This window comes from Dermacentor variabilis, chromosome 6 (assembly GCF_050947875.1).
Source record: "Dermacentor variabilis isolate Ectoservices chromosome 6, ASM5094787v1, whole genome shotgun sequence".
Classification (NCBI taxonomy): Eukaryota; Metazoa; Arthropoda; class Arachnida; order Ixodida; family Ixodidae; genus Dermacentor; species Dermacentor variabilis.
The window spans coordinates 132,412,770-132,430,139 of NC_134573.1; the positions used below are offsets into that span (position 1 = coordinate 132,412,770).

Below are 17,370 nucleotides of genomic sequence, written 5' to 3' on the forward strand. Positions count from 1 at the left end.
CCCGTATCGCCACGTTGTGTCATATGCCTTCTCCATATCGAAGAATATCTATAAGAAAAACTGTTTGTGTACAAACACGTCACTAATATACCCCTCAATGCACACGAGATGGTCGTTTGTGGACTGACCCTCTCTAAAGCCACACTGGTAGGGATCAAGTATTTTGTTCATTCCAAGGATATGTATGAGTCGCCGGTTAATCATTTTCTCAAACAGCTTACAAAGGCAACTCGTGAGAGCTATCGGACGGTAGCTTGTCGCTGACGAAGGATCTTTACCTTGCTTCAAAACAGGGACCATGATTGCTTCTTTCCATGCGGGTGGAAGATATCCAGCAGCCCAAATAGTGTTAAAGAGTGCAAGTAGTGACAGTTGTGTGTCAGTGTGTACGTTCCTAATCATGTCGTACATTATTCTATCAGGTCCCAGTGCAGAGCTATTGCTTACGATCAAGGCAGCTCTCAGCTCGGCAATGCAGAAAGGACGGTTGTATGGTGAGTTTTGTGGGGATTTCCGCTCAAATGCCTTACGTTCTTCTATTTGTCTGGACTTGATGAAGGATTTTGAGTAGTGTATTGAGCTTGACACATGCTCAAAATGTCAGGAGGTGTCTGCCTGTTTTTCTAGGGTTCACCCTTGATCGTTCACCAGAGGCAACGGATTTATTTGCCGCCCTTTTACCTTCCTTACGCCATTCCAAACTTTTGCCTCCTGTGTGTACGAAGTTATACCTGAAAGGAACCTCGCCCAGTTTTCTCTCCTCGCCCGACGTCGTATCCACCTTCCCAGCGATCTTGTGTTTAAATTCAATTAGATTTTCTGTATTCGGCAATCTGCGCAATATTCCCCATGCCTTATTCTGCCTCTTTCGCGCATTTCTAGTCATCATTCCACCAGGGAACATGTCTTTTAGATGAACCACCATTCGTTTGCGGGATAAACTTTTCGTCAGCATCACAAATAAAAGCAGTAAAATATGCGACAGCATCATCTATACTAAAATTATTTATAAAATCGGGTGATAAATGAGTAGGCTCTTTAGAATGCTCCCAGTCAGCCGATGCCAATTTCCTAATGGGAACACGAGGAGGGTTTTCATGCTGCGTTATTAAGTTTAAATTTATAGGGAAGTGGTCACTTCCAAATGAATTATTCATCACATTCCATTCCGTACTGTACTCTGCCGTACCTTAAAGTTAAGCTTATCCAGTTTATCCGCAACCGCTGTCGCATAGTAAAAGGCTTAGCTTGCCTTCTCGCATCACCTTCACCCCACCTCCCTTGTATGGGAACTCCCACAGCAGCAGCAGTGGGAAAGTCAAAGGAAGAGGCAAAGAATGCTTCACTTTAAAAGATAAACGTACAATGCAAGTCTCAGCTACAGCAGCTCTTCCTCTCTACCCGCCTTTTCTCATCTCAGAGCTAACCGCTGCTGCCCCACACATTGCACTGCACCAAGATGTCATAGAGTGTGGCTGGCTCCCTTAGCTACTGCTGCTATTTGCTACATAAACAAAAACAGGGAAAGCTAAAATGCCACTGGGCTTCCACCACACACTTCCGTAAGCATACAAAAACTTTGGAGCCTCTCCTGCTCTTTTCTTCCTCCATTATCCCAACACAGTGCATATATGTATGCATACATTTTGGAAACAGCGAATTTGACAAGCTTGTCATAACGCCGCTGTCAAGCTCTAGACAGCAGTAGTGTTTAAAACAGCAAGTCAATAAAAAACTGCCAAAAAACCAAGCACATCACATTTTTCATTTTCATCGTTTATTCTCACATAAAGGTCTCTCTTTCAATATGCACCAGATATAATACAAGAAAGAACACTGGTAGAAACATCAATTCTTACACTCCGCAGCCACTAATCATGGTATATACATACATACATATATATATATATATATATATACACATCCAACTTTGGCATCGAAAACTACCAGCATGACAGCACATGTAGGAATCATACAGGCATACACTAAGCACAGTCACAATGAAGTTGATCACAGAACATCTTGCTCCGATACTGATCAGGGAAAATCAAAATCGCACATGAACCAGCTTCACAGCCCACTTATTACTTCAGCAATCCTGAGGAACATAATTCTACTCCAATTACTCTAAAAGATAATAAACAAACAATAATCACAATTCCAAAACAATTGTTTTTATGTACTTGAGTAAAAGGTGGCAAATCAGTTCAGCGGAAATGCAAAAGGGGGAGAACATTTTAGAAAAGCAAGAAGTCATGAAACCAAGAGTAGCACGAAGCTTCATGCTACTGTCAGGTATGTGACTTGTCTCTCACTATCCAAAGGGCATGATGTCCCACAAGGCCACGTTATACTATATAGACTGTATTGGTTGGTAATGCATGCTTGCTATAATACTTGTGTGTAGAGTAGAGAAACACGCTAAACACTGATCCCGGAACAGCAAATTTTCTTCTACATCAATCCTTGCACATCATGCCAAAGTTCAATGAACAATTCACTCTCAAAAATAGTAATTCTGGAATTCTGGGGTTCTACATGCCAAAACCACAATTTGATTATGAGGCATGCCGTAGCGGGGGTCTCCGGATTAATTTTGACCATCGGTGGATGTTTAACGTGCCCCCAATGCACGGGACACGGGCATTTTTGTATTTTTCCCCCATTGCAATGCAGCCGCTGTGGCTGGGATACAAAATATTGTTCACATCTTTGATGCACTTTTACCATACCTGGTCTTCCAATACAATATATGAATGTCGTTCAAAAAGCTGACTTCCTAAATAGCATTTTCTTCACTGCTTCTGGCATACTGCACACATCACACAGCCAAGTGGCAGGCCCGATTAGGTTTCTATTGAAGTCATTAATTCAGAACTGCGTCAAGCGACACTGCTTTTAGGTAGCCGTTGTGAGAGACACGGGCAGGCACTAGCCACAAGGTTTCCTGCACTGCCATGTCCTTTTAAGTTTTGTTCCGTGTTTCTAAGGTTCCTCCAACCCACCTACTGCTGCATGCAACTATGGAAGCAGCGCACTGCCGTCATGAGACTTAAACGAGGGGGTAAGCGGCCCATATGTGACCGTGACTGCAACGAAATGGAAGCAGCTGGAATCGAGACGAGAGCGCAGCAGGGCATACAACGCCTGTTGACAGTAGATTAAACTCATCATAAATCAAACAGATATTTCGTACTTTCAGTCCATTCAAATAAATCTTTACTTTTTGGTTGGCCCATTACGTTTTCAACGTATTCAAAAGCCAATTAATTCAAACTGAACTATTCGGTTAAATCTGTTCATCTGTACTTCTTGCTTGTCGAAACTGGAAATATCAACTGCTTTATTCATTTCTAACTGAACATTTGCGTTCATACGAAAATAAAGCCAACTGCCTGTCTGCACTTGTCAAAGTGGTAAAAACCAGAAGCGGAAAAGTTGTCCTTGTTGGAATCGAAAACTTTTGGTTTTGAATTGGCATGTTGCAAGAAAGCAGTCGCAAATTTGCAATTTATATTCAACATATGATTAAATGGATATTTCATTACAGTATAAGCTGATGTGTTGCTCATAGGCATATTCATACCTGCATCTGATAATTCAAACAAAATTCTGGGGACCCCTCGAGCTTGAATTATGGGAGGTCTACTGTATATGTAATCATGCTGTTGTCGCTCCATTGACCCAGAGATGGAGTGCCAAGTCTAAATTCGTCAAGTGACTCAGCATGCTTGCTTGCCCAACAGAAATACCTAAGGGCAATTTACGGGGCTTTCCGAAGAACATATCAGTGGTGTAGCAGTTTAACTATCCTGCTACTGTGCTCAAGGTCCTCTGATCAAATCTGGCAGGCGGAAACTTTCCTATGCATTTGAAAATGTTTATAATAATGCAGTAAAATGTATAAAATACAGTCACAATAATGTGTAAAGCGACAGAATCTTTATACAAATCCACATAAGCAATTATTCCCAGGTTGGCTAAAGCGCCTTGCTTGCAACTCCCGTATGCACTTCCGTCAATTATAGTGAGTGGTCACGACAGCCGTTATGCACCGGTGCGGACATGCCGATGCAGCATGTTCATACCACCTTAGTAAAAGACTTCATAGCCATTGGCAAATGTGATTAGGAAATGCTCGCGTGCCAACCGTCTTTCAGTCAGAGGAGCAACAACTGGCTACGTACAATGTCGACAGGCATTGGATGCTGAGCCAACCTCTCTTCATAATTCCAGCCGCATGATGCCACTTTGCAGCTCTAACGTGCACACGGGCAACTTGATCCCACATTGGTGTAGTCTCCCAACGGCTGTACATGTACAGTTCTAGCTACAAGATGCATACGAAATGTGCAGCATTCAATCCGGTGTTTAGAGCATCACTTTTACCAGTGGAATCAAGCAATGCATGGCCTTGCCAACCGCTTTCCATGTACTTCACACTCGTAACAATAAGGTGCACGAGCTCTCATTCACGAGTCACTCCCTATGCTTAAATGCACATTTACAGAACACGCATGACTTGCCAGTGAACTTGGCCGCTACATGGCCGTACCAACTGCTTTCTCTGTACTTCACACTCGTAACAATAAGGTGCACGAGCTTTCATTCACGAGTCACTCCCTACGCTTTAATGCACATTTACAGAACACGCATGACTTGCCAGTGAACTTGGCCGCTACATGGCCGTACCAACTGCTTTCTCTGCACTTCACACTCGTAACAATAAGGTGCACGAGCTTTCATTCACGAGTCACTCCCTACGCTTTAATGCACGTTTACAGAACACGCATGGCTTGCCAGTGAACTTGGCCGCTACATGGCCGTACCAACTGCTTTCTCTGTACTTCACACTCGTAACAATAAGGTGCACGAGCTTTCATTCACGAGTCACTCCCTACGCTTTAATGCACGTTTACAGAACACGCATGACTTGCCAGTGAACTTGGCCGCTACATGGCCGTACCAACTGCTTTCTCTGTACTTCACACTCGTAACAATAAGGTGCACGAGCTTTCATTCACGAGTCACTCCCTATGCTTAAATGCACGTTTACAGAACACGCATGACTTGCCAGTGAACTTGGCCGCTACATGGCCGTACCAACTGCTTTCTCTGTACTTCACACTCGTAACAATAAGGTGCACGAGCTTTCATTCACGAGTCACTCCCTATGCTTAAATGCACATTTACAGAACACGCATGACTTGCCAGTGAACTTGGCCGCTACATGGCCGTACCAACTGCTTTCTCTGTACTTCACACTCGTAACAATAACGTGCACGAGCTTTCATTCACGAGTCACTCCCTACGCTTAAATGCACATTTACAGAACACGCATGACTTGCCAGTGAACTTGGCCGCTACATGGCCGTACCAACTGCTTTCTCTGTACTTCACACTCGTAACAATAAGGTGCACGAGCTTTCATTCACGAGTCACTCCCTACGCTTAAATGCACATTTACAGAACACGCATGACTTGCCAGTGAACTTGGCCGCTACATGGCCGTACCAACTGCTTTCTCTGTACTTCACACTCGTAACAATAAGGTGCACGAGCTTTCATTCACGAGTCACTCCCTATGCTTAAATGCACATTTATAGAACACGCATGACTTGCCAGTGAACTTGGCCGCTACATGGCCGTACCAACTGCTTTCTCTGTACTTCACACTCGTAACAATAAGGTGCACGAGCTTTCATTCACGAGTCACTCCCTACGCTTTAATGCACGTTTACAGAACACGCATGACTTGCCAGTGAACTTGGCCGCTACATGGCCGTACCAACTGCTTTCTCTGTACTTCACACTCGTAACAATGAGGTGCACGAGCTTTCATTCACGAGTCACTCCCTATGCTTAAATGCACATTTACAGAACACGCATGACTTGCCAGTGAACTTGGCCGCTACATGGCCGTACCAACTGCTTTCTCTGTACTTCACACTCGTAACAATAAGGTGCACGAGCTTTCATTCACGAGTCACTCCCTATGCTTCAATGCACATTTACAGAACACGCATGACTTGCCAGTGAACTTGGCCGCTACATGGCCGTACCAACTGCTTTCTCTGTACTTCACACTCGTAACAATAAGGTGCACGAGCTTTCATTCACGAGTCACTCCCTACGCTTAAATGCACATTTACAGAACACGCATGACTTGCCAGTGAACTTGGCCGCTACATGGCCGTACCAACTGCTTTCTCTGTACTTCACACTCGTAACAATAAGGTGCACGAGCTTTCATTCACGAGTCACTCCCTACGCTTAAATGCACATTTACAGAACACGCACGACTTGCCAGTGAACTTGGCCGCTACATGGCCGTGCCAACTGCTTTCTCTGTACTTCACACTCGTAACAATAAGGTGCACGAGCTTTCATTCACGAGTCACTCTCTATGCTTAAATGCACATTTACAGAATACGCATGACTTGCCAGTGAACTTGGCCGCTACATGGCCGTACCAACTGCTTTCTCTGTACTTCACACTCGTAACAATAAGGTGCACGAGCTTTCATTCACGAGTCACTCCCTATGCTTAAATGCACATTTACAGAACACGCATGACTTGCCAGTGAACTTGGCCGCTACATGGCCGTACCAACTGCTTTCTCTGTACTTCACACTCGTAACAATAAGGTGCACGAGCTTTCATTCACGAGTCACTCCCTACGCTTTAATGCACATTTATAGAACACGCATGACTCGCCAGTGAACTTGGCCGCTACATGGCCGTACCAACTGCTTTCTCTGTACTTCACACTCGTAACAATAAGGTGCACGAGCTTTCATTCACGAGTCACTCCCTACGCTTTAATGCACGTTTACAGAACACGCATGACTTGCCAGTGAACTTGGCCGCTACATGGCCGTACCAACTGCTTTCTCTGTACTTCACACTCGTAACAATAAGGTGCACGAGCTTTCATTCACGAGTCACTCCCTATGCTTAAATGCACATTTACAGAACACGCATGACTTGCCAGTGAACTTGGCCGCTACATGGCCGTACCAACTGCTTTCTCTGTACTTCACACTCGTAACAATAAGGTGCACGAGCTTTCATTCACGAGTCACTCCCTATGCTTCAATGCACATTTACAGAACACGCATGACTTGCCAGTGAACTTGGCCGCTACATGGCCGTACCAACTGCTTTCTCTGTACTTCACACTCGTAACAATAAGGTGCACGAGCTTTCATTCACGAGTCACTCCCTACGCTTAAATGCACATTTACAGAACACGCATGACTTGCCAGTGAACTTGGCCGCTACATGGCCGTACCAACTGCTTTCTCTGTACTTCACACTCGTAACAATAAGGTGCACGAGCTTTCATTCACGAGTCACTCCCTACGCTTAAATGCACATTTACAGAACACGCACGACTTGCCAGTGAACTTGGCCGCTACATGGCCGTGCCAACTGCTTTCTCTGTACTTCACACTCGTAACAATAAGGTGCACGAGCTTTCATTCACGAGTCACTCTCTATGCTTAAATGCACATTTACAGAATACGCATGACTTGCCAGTGAACTTGGCCGCTACATGGCCGTACCAACTGCTTTCTCTGTACTTCACACTCGTAACAATAAGGTGCACGAGCTTTCATTCACGAGTCACTCCCTATGCTTAAATGCATATTTACAGAACATGCATGACTTGCCAGTGAACTTGGCCGCTACATGGCCGTACCAACTGCTTTCTCTGTACTTCACACTCGTAACAACAAGGTGCACGAGCTTTCATTCACGAGTCACTCCCTACGCTTAAATGCACATTTACAGAACACGCATGACTTGCCAGTGAACTTGGCCGCTACATGGCCGTACCAACTGCTTTCTCTGTACTTCACACTCGTAACAATAAGGTGCACGAGCTTTCATTCACGAGTCACTCCCTACGCTTAAATGCACATTTACAGAACACGCATGACTTGCCAGTGAACTTGGCCGCTACATGGCCGTACCAACTGCTTTCTCTGTACTTCACACTCGTAACAATAAGGTGCACGAGCTTTCATTCACGAGTCATTCCCTATGCTTAAATGCACATTTACAGAACACGCATGACTTGCCAGTGAACTTGGCCGCTACATGGCCGTACCAACTGCTTTCTCTGTACTTCACACTCGTAACAATAAGGTGCACGAGCTTTCATTCACGAGTCACTCCCTACGCTTTAATGCACATTTACAGAACACGCATGACTTGCCAGTGAACTTGGCCGCTACATGGCCGTACCAACTGCTTTCTCTGTACTTCACACTCGTAACAATAAGGTGCACGAGCTTTCATTCACGAGTCACTCCCTATGCTTAAATGCACATTTACAGAACACGCATGACTTGCCAGTGAACTTGGCCGCTACATGGCCGTACCAACTGCTTTCTCTGTACTTCACACTCGTAACAATAAGGTGCACGAGCTTTCATTCACGAGTCACTCCCTATGCTTAAATGCACGTTTACAGAACACGTATGACTTGCCAGTGAACTTGGCCGCTTCATGGCCGTGCCAACTGCTTTCTCTGTACTTCACACTCGTAACAATAAGGTGCACGAGCTTTCATTCACGAGTCACTCTCTATGCTTAAATGCACATTTACAGAATACGCATGACTTGCCAGTGAACTTGGCCGCTACATGGCCGTACCAACTGCTTTCTCTGTACTTCACACTTGTAACAATAAGGTGCACGAGCTTTCATTCACGAGTCACTCCCTATGCTTAAATGCACGTTTACAGAACATGCATGAATTGCCAGTGAACTTGGCCGCTACATGGCCGTACCAACTGCTTTCTCTGTACTTCACACTCGTAACAATAAGGTGCACGAGCTTTCATTCACGAGTCACTCCCTATGCTTAAATGCATATTTACAGAACACGCATGACTTGCCAGTGAACTTGGCCGCTACATGGCCGTACCAACTGCTTTCTCTGTACTTCACACTCGTAACAATAAGGTGCACGAGCTTTCATTCACGAGTCACTCCCTACGCTTTAATGCACATTTACAGAACACGCATGACTTGCCAGTGAACTTGGCCGCTACATGGCCGTACCAACTGCTTTCTCTGTACTTCACACTCGTAACAATAAGGTGCACGAGCTTTCATTCACGAGTCACTCCCTATGCTTAAATGCACATTTACAGAACACGCATGACTTGCCAGTGAACTTGGCCGCTACATGGCCGTACCAACTGCTTTCTCTGTACTTCACACTCGTAACAATAAGGTGCACGAGCTTTCATTCACGAGTCACTCCCTATGCTTAAATGCACGTTTACAGAACACGTATGACTTGCCAGTGAACTTGGCCGCTTCATGGCCGTGCCAACTGCTTTCTCTGTACTTCACACTCGTAACAATAAGGTGCACGAGCTTTCATTCACGAGTCACTCTCTATGCTTAAATGCACATTTACAGAATACGCATGACTTGCCAGTGAACTTGGCCGCTACATGGCCGTACCAACTGCTTTCTCTGTACTTCACACTTGTAACAATAAGGTGCACGAGCTTTCATTCACGAGTCACTCCCTACGCTTAAATGCACATTTACAGAACACGCATGACTTGCCAGTGAACTTGGCCGCTACATGGCCGTACCAACTGCTTTCTCTGTACTTCACACTCGTAACAATAAGGTGCACGAGCTTTCATTCACGAGTCACTCCCTATGCTTAAATGCACGTTTACAGAACACGTATGACTTGCCAGTGAACTTGGCCGCTACATGGCCGTACCAACTGCTTTCTCTGTACTTCACACTCGTAACAATAAGGTGCACGAGCTTTCATTCACGAGTCACTCCCTATGCTTAAATGCACGTTTACAGAACATGCATGAATTGCCAGTGAACTTGGCCGCTACATGGCCGTACCAACTGCTTTCTCTGTACTTCACACTCGTAACAATAAGGTGCACGAGCTTTCATTCACGAGTCACTCCCTATGCTTAAATGCATATTTACAGAACACGCATGACTTGCCAGTGAACTTGGCCGCTACATGGCCGTACCAACTGCTTTCTCTGTACTTCACACTCGTAACAACAAGGTGCACGAGCTTTCATTCACGAGTCACTCCCTACGCTTAAATGCACATTTACAGAACACGCATGACTTGCCAGTGAACTTGGCCGCTACATGGCCGTACCAACTGCTTTCTCTGTACTTCACACTCGTAACAATAAGGTGCACGAGCTTTCATTCACGAGTCACTCCCTATACTTAAATGCACGTTTACAGAACACGCATGACTTGCCAGTGAACTTGGCCGCTACATGGCCGTACCAACTGCTTTCTCTGTACTTCACACTCGTAACAATAAGGTGCACGAGCTTTCATTCATGAGTCACTCCCTATGCTTAAATGCACGTTTACAGAACACGTATGACTTGCCAGTGAACTTGGCCGCTTCATGGCCATGCCAACTGCTTTCTCTGTACTTCACACTCGTAACAATAAGGTGCACGAGCTTTCATTCACGAGTCACTCTCTATGCTTAAATGCACATTTACAGAACACGCATGACTTGCCAGTGAACTTGGCCGCTACATGGCCGTACCAACTGCTTTCTCTGTATTTCACACTCGTAACAATAAGGTGCACGAGCTTTCATTCACGAGTCACTCCCTATGCTTAAATGCATATTTACAGAACACGCATGACTTGCCAGTGAACTTGGCCGCTACATGGCCGTACCAACTGCTTTCTCTGTACTTCACACTCGTAACAACAAGGTGCACGAGCTTTCATTCACGAGTCACTCCCTACGCTTAAATGCACATTTACAGAACACGCATGACTTGCCAGTGAACTTGGCCGCTACATGGCCGTACCAACTGCTTTCTCTGTACTTCACACTCGTAACAATAAGGTGCACGAGCTTTCATTCACGAGTCACTCCCTACGCTTAAATGCACATTTACAGAACACGCATGACTTGCCAGTGAACTTGGCCGCTACATGGCCGTACCAACTGCTTTCTCTGTACTTCACACTCGTAACAATAAGGTGCACGAGCTTTCATTCACGAGTCACTCCCTACGCTTAAATGCACATTAACAGAACACGCATGACTTGCCAGTGAACTTGGCCGCTACATGGCCGTACCAACTGCTTTCTCTGTACTTCACACTCGTAACAATAAGGTGCACGAGCTTTCATTCACGAGTCACTCTCTATGCTTAAATGCACATTTACAGAATACGCATGACTTGCCAGTGAACTCTGCCGCTGCATGGCCTAGTGGCTATTAATTTTTTTCAAGCCTATTGGGCAACTCGCACAAGTATGACTTATTACACACACTAAGAAAGACACATTGCAAGGACACTTCATCACAACAATACAAGAAATTATTCACAGAAGTAGGTGGAAGCTGGCACTCTAATATGTGCAGAACATCAAATGCACATGGTGTGGTGAGCAGCTGCTGACAATGAAAGTACATAACGCCTACTTTTGCATAAATCCCTAGAACTAAGCAGTACATTCCATCAGACATTTTAACATAGCAAGAGCAAGTTTTGCTAGGCACACAATACTCAGAACTATGAATAATCATGGTGCCTACCTGGGCTCTGAAATACTTGGACACTTGTGGTACATTACCAAATCTCGAAACAAAAAGCCCCTTTAGGATATCTGGCATATAAACAACTGGCTGTGCCTGTCCAAGAACACATGTCTGAGAACATCGCTTATAACTATGTTCAAGCTCTTTTTTGGCAGACAAAAGACTTGGTTGAAGGTCCATATGCACTGAAACTGTTCTGAAGGTTTGGTGCATGATGCACCGTTCAGCAATCTGAGCAGGCACATATTTAGCTGCTGTCACAAGCTGCAGTGCCCTGCCAATTCCATCTTCAAAGGGAAACGTTGATGTAGCCCACAAGGGGCCAAACATTCGTGTCGACTTTGTGAGGTGCAATAATTGATGCACATTAAAAGTCATCGCATTCTGCCCATACAACTTGGCCATCTGCTGAACAAATGCTAAGAGGGACCTTTCAGCAGCACAAATTTCATCTTCTAGGATAACATCCTTCAATAAAAGAAACACAGCCTTTGCAAGAAGTGCGAAATGTGTCAGATAAGGTCGGGGCAATATGTCAGAGACACATGGAAGGCTGTAGAAAAGAAGCCAAGAGCGCCACTCTGCAGCCTTCCAAAAAGCACGATCTGACAAAGGCCGTCCTGATCTTGAAAAGATTATTGGTGGCTTTATCAAGAGCAACCTCGAATCAATTAGCTTTATGTGCCTCCCAATATACCACGTGGAACCTGTAGCTGACAGCCACATTTCAGTAACCTGTTTGGTCACACCTTCCAAGACGCAGTGCATGTAGTCAGGAGGCAGGCCCCAGACGAGATCAAAGCCTCGCAGCTTGATCAGAGTGGATGGACCTTTTATGCCGAACACTGGTTCCTTCTTCTGCACTGCTTCCACCATTGCTTTCAACACCCCACTATGTGTCCTTCCAGGCACGTCGCTGCAAAATGAGTACTTCAGTGTACCTGCAAAGGCAATTTTTTTTAGCATCAGCATGATTTTTGTGTGAAAGCTTGCTAGATCATGTACATGACAAATAGGTAGACATATTATTGCGCACTTAACTACAGCACACTTGAGCAGGTCTATCGGTATGTAAACCTTAAGAACTGAACCATGTTGACACAGTAGGCCAATTATAAACCTGCAGTAGCAACATCTAAAACTAAATGTTTCACCTTTGAAAGTAAATTTCAGTATGTGCAATACCAATCCCCAAGAACTCGCGTTTCATCTGATAAATGAGTATAAACTAGTTTTTCCCAGCCTGTTCCTGCATTTGCAATGGGCTGACATGTTAACATTTTTAAAGACTGCTCATTAACTAAAACCCGCTGTGGTTGCTCAGTGGCTATGGTGTTGGGCTGCTGAGCACAAGGTCGCGGGATGGAATCCCTGCCATGGCGGCCGCATTCCGATGGGGGCGAAATGCAAAAACACCCATGTACTTAGTTAGATTTAGGAGCATGTTAAAGAACTCCAGGTGGTCAAAATTTCCGGAGTCCTCCACTACGGTGTGCCTCATAATCAGAAAGTGGTCTTGGCACGTAAAACCCCATAATTTAATTTTTTTTCATTAACTAAAATTTTCTACTGCGACAATTTTTTAAAGATTACTATTCCTGACACAACGAACATGGGTTAGTCTCTGCAAAGACTGTGTGGAGTTGTACACCATATCCATCTTATCACAGTAGCACATGATTTTACAATGCAACCGAAAACAAGAAACCAAGATAAAATGTTATTTTTCACTCAAACTAGAATTGAACCAGAATGTTACTATTTCTTTCCACTCTAGAGTTACAGAAAGAAAGACATGACAGTTTCCAATTCAACTTCGTAACTTTTTCTGGAGCTTTTCATCCATACAATGCCTGCACTTGTCGCTTAAATGTGCTACCATATTACTAAATGTGCACCATCTTCTCGATTTCAAATGTAGCATCGTTAGTGCAGTTTTCAGTGCATGGATATTAAGATTAAGAAAAAACGCACAAAACAGTTTTACCCGTCTTCAAAACAAAGCTAATACATTTGTTATAATCTTAGAAAACAGGTAAAAGTCTAGAACTGAGGTTAAACAGCATGAATAAAACAAGAACACGAGGAAACAAATACCGCAGGCAAGCGCCGACTGCCAACTGCACTCATATATTTGAAAAAACAAAATTCATAGGAAAAGAAAAAGGTAAGAGGGAAAGGGAAATAATAGAGGCTTACTACATTAGAAAGGAAGGAGATAAATGTGTAAGCATTCCCTCTCTTGCATTGTCAGTAAAAGAAATAGCTTTTTTAGATGAAAGATTATGATGCTGCTGATTTGCAGATCTTTTTGTGACTGCTGTATGCATGTCTATGCTGATAAATGGCATAAAATGGCTGGAGAATTTCAAATAAAATTCCAGTTGGCAGTCAGCGCTTGTTTGTGGTATTTGTTTCCTCGTGTCCTTGTTTTATTCGCGCTGTTTAACCTCAGTTCTAAATATGAACCAGCTAGCCCTCATCAAGATCCTACTAAGGTAAGAGTCAAGCACACTTACCATCAATAACTTCACCTTGCTGCAAGCACCAGCTGCACCCAAAGTATCCATTGAACTGCTTGCTGTTCAAGATAGCTGCCCTGGCCGGAGAGTCCACACAACAAACAACTGCATGCACTGCTGATCTAATGGTCCTACCAGCATGAGACCACACTAGAGTTCCAACATTGGAGACTTCTTCAACAAATTGTGTCATGAAGAGATGCATCGGTGGGTGAGTCCTTGAGAACCACAGCCCTGAGACGAGCACATTTTGCCACCGCATCAAAACTGGCAGCTCATTTAACATTACTTGAATTGGCCAAATTGTGCTCTTGCTGGAATCAAACACAGGTGCACCATCACTGTTAAAGGTCAATGTGATGTCACTCCATGCCATGTTTATCTGCTTTCGTACACTACGGTACAGACTTCCATCGGTGATGTCAGAAAATACGCCTGGCACTAGAGGTCCTGATGACAGCTTCTGCAAGTTAGTGTGGAGCGTTCTGCCAACTTGTTTCAAGAGTTCCAGCAACTGCTGCTTCAAGTTAAACATTAAAAAGAAACTCCCAGAACTCATTAACTCTTGAAGCCTCTTTTCAGCACCACAGGAAGCACAGGTTACAGTGGACTTGTTTTTGGCATCGCAAGATAGTCCGAGGTATTTATGGCAGGCTTGACAATATAAGTGTACCCTCAACGCTTCTTTTTTGCTTTTCCACAACTTTCTGAGGGAGTAGGTAGTGCATGGCACAACTTTCTCCCCAAACAGGGCATTGATCAGAGTTAAAAGTCCTTGAACTTGTGCCCATGTCAGTCCTGCAGTGACAATATATGTGAGCACAAGCAGGAAAGCTTCTGCTTTTGTTGTTGCCTGATGAGGTAGGGTTTCCCGTCTGAGTTTCGCAAAATACTTCATGAAATCGTCATCTCCTGCAGCTTCAGTCCCAGTTCCTTCGTCATCATGCATCTGTGCACTTTCTTCATCATTGCTGTCCGTTTCATCTGTTTCTTGAGGATCACTATCCGAGCTCAACTGGGAAGCAAAATTCAGTTCACTACCGCTGAAGCTTCTTGCATCTTCATCACAATGAACATCTCTTTCACTTGCAGCTTGGCTAATTTCCTCTTCTACAGAACTAGCAATTGCACTCGCATTTGCACCAGCAGGTATTTCTGCTAGGCTGGAGCTGTTCTGCCTTGAATTATCACTGTGGTCTTGAGTGATATTGCCACAAGTGGAATCTGTGGGAAGGCTGTTCAGGTTTGCTGGCGTGTTCTGAAACAACATGGAGCAAAGAAAAAATGGAACACCATCGCACATACATCCTTTGAAACATAAGTGTTCTATCCCCAAATGCTGCTGAAATAACGCTTTGAGGAATGTTGACACATTGGTAATTTGTGCAAAGCAGAGTTATGTATTTGACCACGAATAAAATGCGAAGAGGGCTGCGTCTGATTTTTGAAATTGTTATTGTTTATATTCAATTCCGGAAACAACAGTAATTACCTGCATATCTAAAGGAATGCCTTACGTCCTCAGCTCCAGGATGTGCCGTGGTTAATGGCGACTACTTTTTGCACCTTCAGCGCATTGACTCTGCATACAGGCCATTTTAAACGAAACAACTCCTGCTGTTTTACATGTAAAACCTAAGATCTGATTGTTAGCCACACCACAGTGGGGGAGTAATGTGCACTTAAACTTAAGTACACAAGTATTTCTGCGTTCGGCTTACATTGAAATGCAGCCACCGTGGTGGGGATCCATCATCAATTTCATTTTAAGGTGAAAGCCTTAGATGTCTCATTTCACGGTCGCGTTGCGATATACACAAAATATCACATGACCCAAAGATGGCCAGAAGCAAACCAAAGCACGTCCAGCAATGTATAAGAGATGATTAACGATTGGTTAGTGATTGGATTAAGGTGGATTAGAGTGTATTAAGGATGATTTGGGGGTGAACTAAGGTAAATGTACAATGATTATGTTGGGCTAAGGTCGATTAAGATGTATTAATGAATTTTAATGCGAAGTAAGGTTAAGTTGGACGAGGGAGGATTAACGTGGATTAGGATGCATCAAGGTGAATTACAGTAGGCTTTACAAGGCGTTCACATCCGTGTCTCTTAGGCGATCGGTATGGGCACCTTGGGCTTTTTTTATTATTTTAATTGAGCTCAACATCGCAACGCCATTGCCTACCGCGGCGGGTGCCGGTGTCGCGCTGTTGCGTGTTTCACACGCCAGTAAACGGTATTTAAAGAAACTATAAGAGCAATGGCGCAACACAGAAAATGCCACGTGAACCACACGTAATCCTTTCGATAATCATGCCGGCTGTAAAGACGTCGCTAGGTGTGTACTTTTCGTAACACATCCCATACATATGCTTCTTAGTAACCGCTCTTAATTTCGTGTTTGCACTCCAGTGAATCATATCTAATTAAGCGAATTGCATACATACGTACCTTAGTAGTAGCGGTGGTAAGAGTGGTTCGTTTCGACACGTACTTCCGAGTTTGCCTTGGAACTTGGCTGCTCGACCCAGGCTGCAGATACTGCCGGTAACGTTTCGGCGGTATTTGAGACATTTCCTTCACTACTATACACCTGATTACAACGAAGGCGCCAAATAAAATAACGGACGTAGGAAGGAGACACGAGACAACCACCAGCACGTGCTCAGTACTATATGCCGCCAAACGTGCGTCAGAATACGGTCGTTCCTTGCCACAAGAGGATGGCTGCACAAATGGATGGATGTATTATAGTTTCCTACATGGAGGAAGGGTGGATAAGTGGATGGATACTATGAGCGTCCCCATTGGAACGGGGTGGTGGGTTGTGCCCCTAAGCTATTGTATTGCCTTAAGTCCCATGTTAAAAAAGAGAAGGATAATCCATGATGAATGCTGATAACCTAACTTTCTGAACTGCTATTGTGAACTTTGTTTTTGTCATAAAGGTAAAAAAGGAAAGCACAGGCAAGAGCCCTCGTGTGTAGCAGATAAACGAAAGCCTTCAAAGAAACGTCGGCTTTATTGTCGATGTAAATCTACTTGCTACAAACGGCATTTATACGCTCCTTACAGTGAAAACATTTTGCTGGTTTTCTACCAAAAAATAGGATGAATCTCGTGATGTATGCATGAATATGGGTACAAAATATTACGTATACTTCCTTCGCTGTCTGTGCATGTTATAGGCATCAGCAAATTTTCTTCTTGTTGTGCCTGTTATACTACATCCTGATATGGCCCCT

General features: G+C 44.2%; 2 protein-coding genes across 5 annotated transcripts in view; both read right to left on the minus strand.

Annotated features, from left to right (window-relative positions):
• LOC142585251 (uncharacterized) overlaps positions 1 to 17,370 on the minus strand; it is a 788,133-nt gene that overhangs the window by 67,041 nt on the left and 703,722 nt on the right. The window lies entirely within an intron of this gene.
• Positions 11,075 to 16,955, minus strand: LOC142585248 (uncharacterized). Its single transcript, XM_075695848.1, has 3 exons — positions 16,577 to 16,955; positions 14,117 to 15,377; positions 11,075 to 12,538 (listed from the first exon to the last, which is right to left on the minus strand). Exons 1-3 carry the CDS (start codon positions 16,697 to 16,699, stop codon positions 11,274 to 11,276), a joined length of 2,649 nt encoding a protein of 882 aa, XP_075551963.1. The 5' UTR covers positions 16,700 to 16,955; the 3' UTR covers positions 11,075 to 11,273.

Coding starts and splice junctions, on each gene's coding strand:
- LOC142585248 (XM_075695848.1), bottom strand. CDS start 16,699: ATGTCTCAAATACCGCCGAAACGTTACCGGCAGTATCTGCAGCCTGGG. Junction 15,378..16,576: donor TTACCACCGCTACTACTAAG/GTACGTATGTAT, acceptor ATGTTGTTTCAG/AACACGCCAGCAAACCTGAA. Junction 12,539..14,116: donor GCAAGGTGAAGTTATTGATG/GTAAGTGTGCTT, acceptor TTGCCTTTGCAG/GTACACTGAAGTACTCATTT.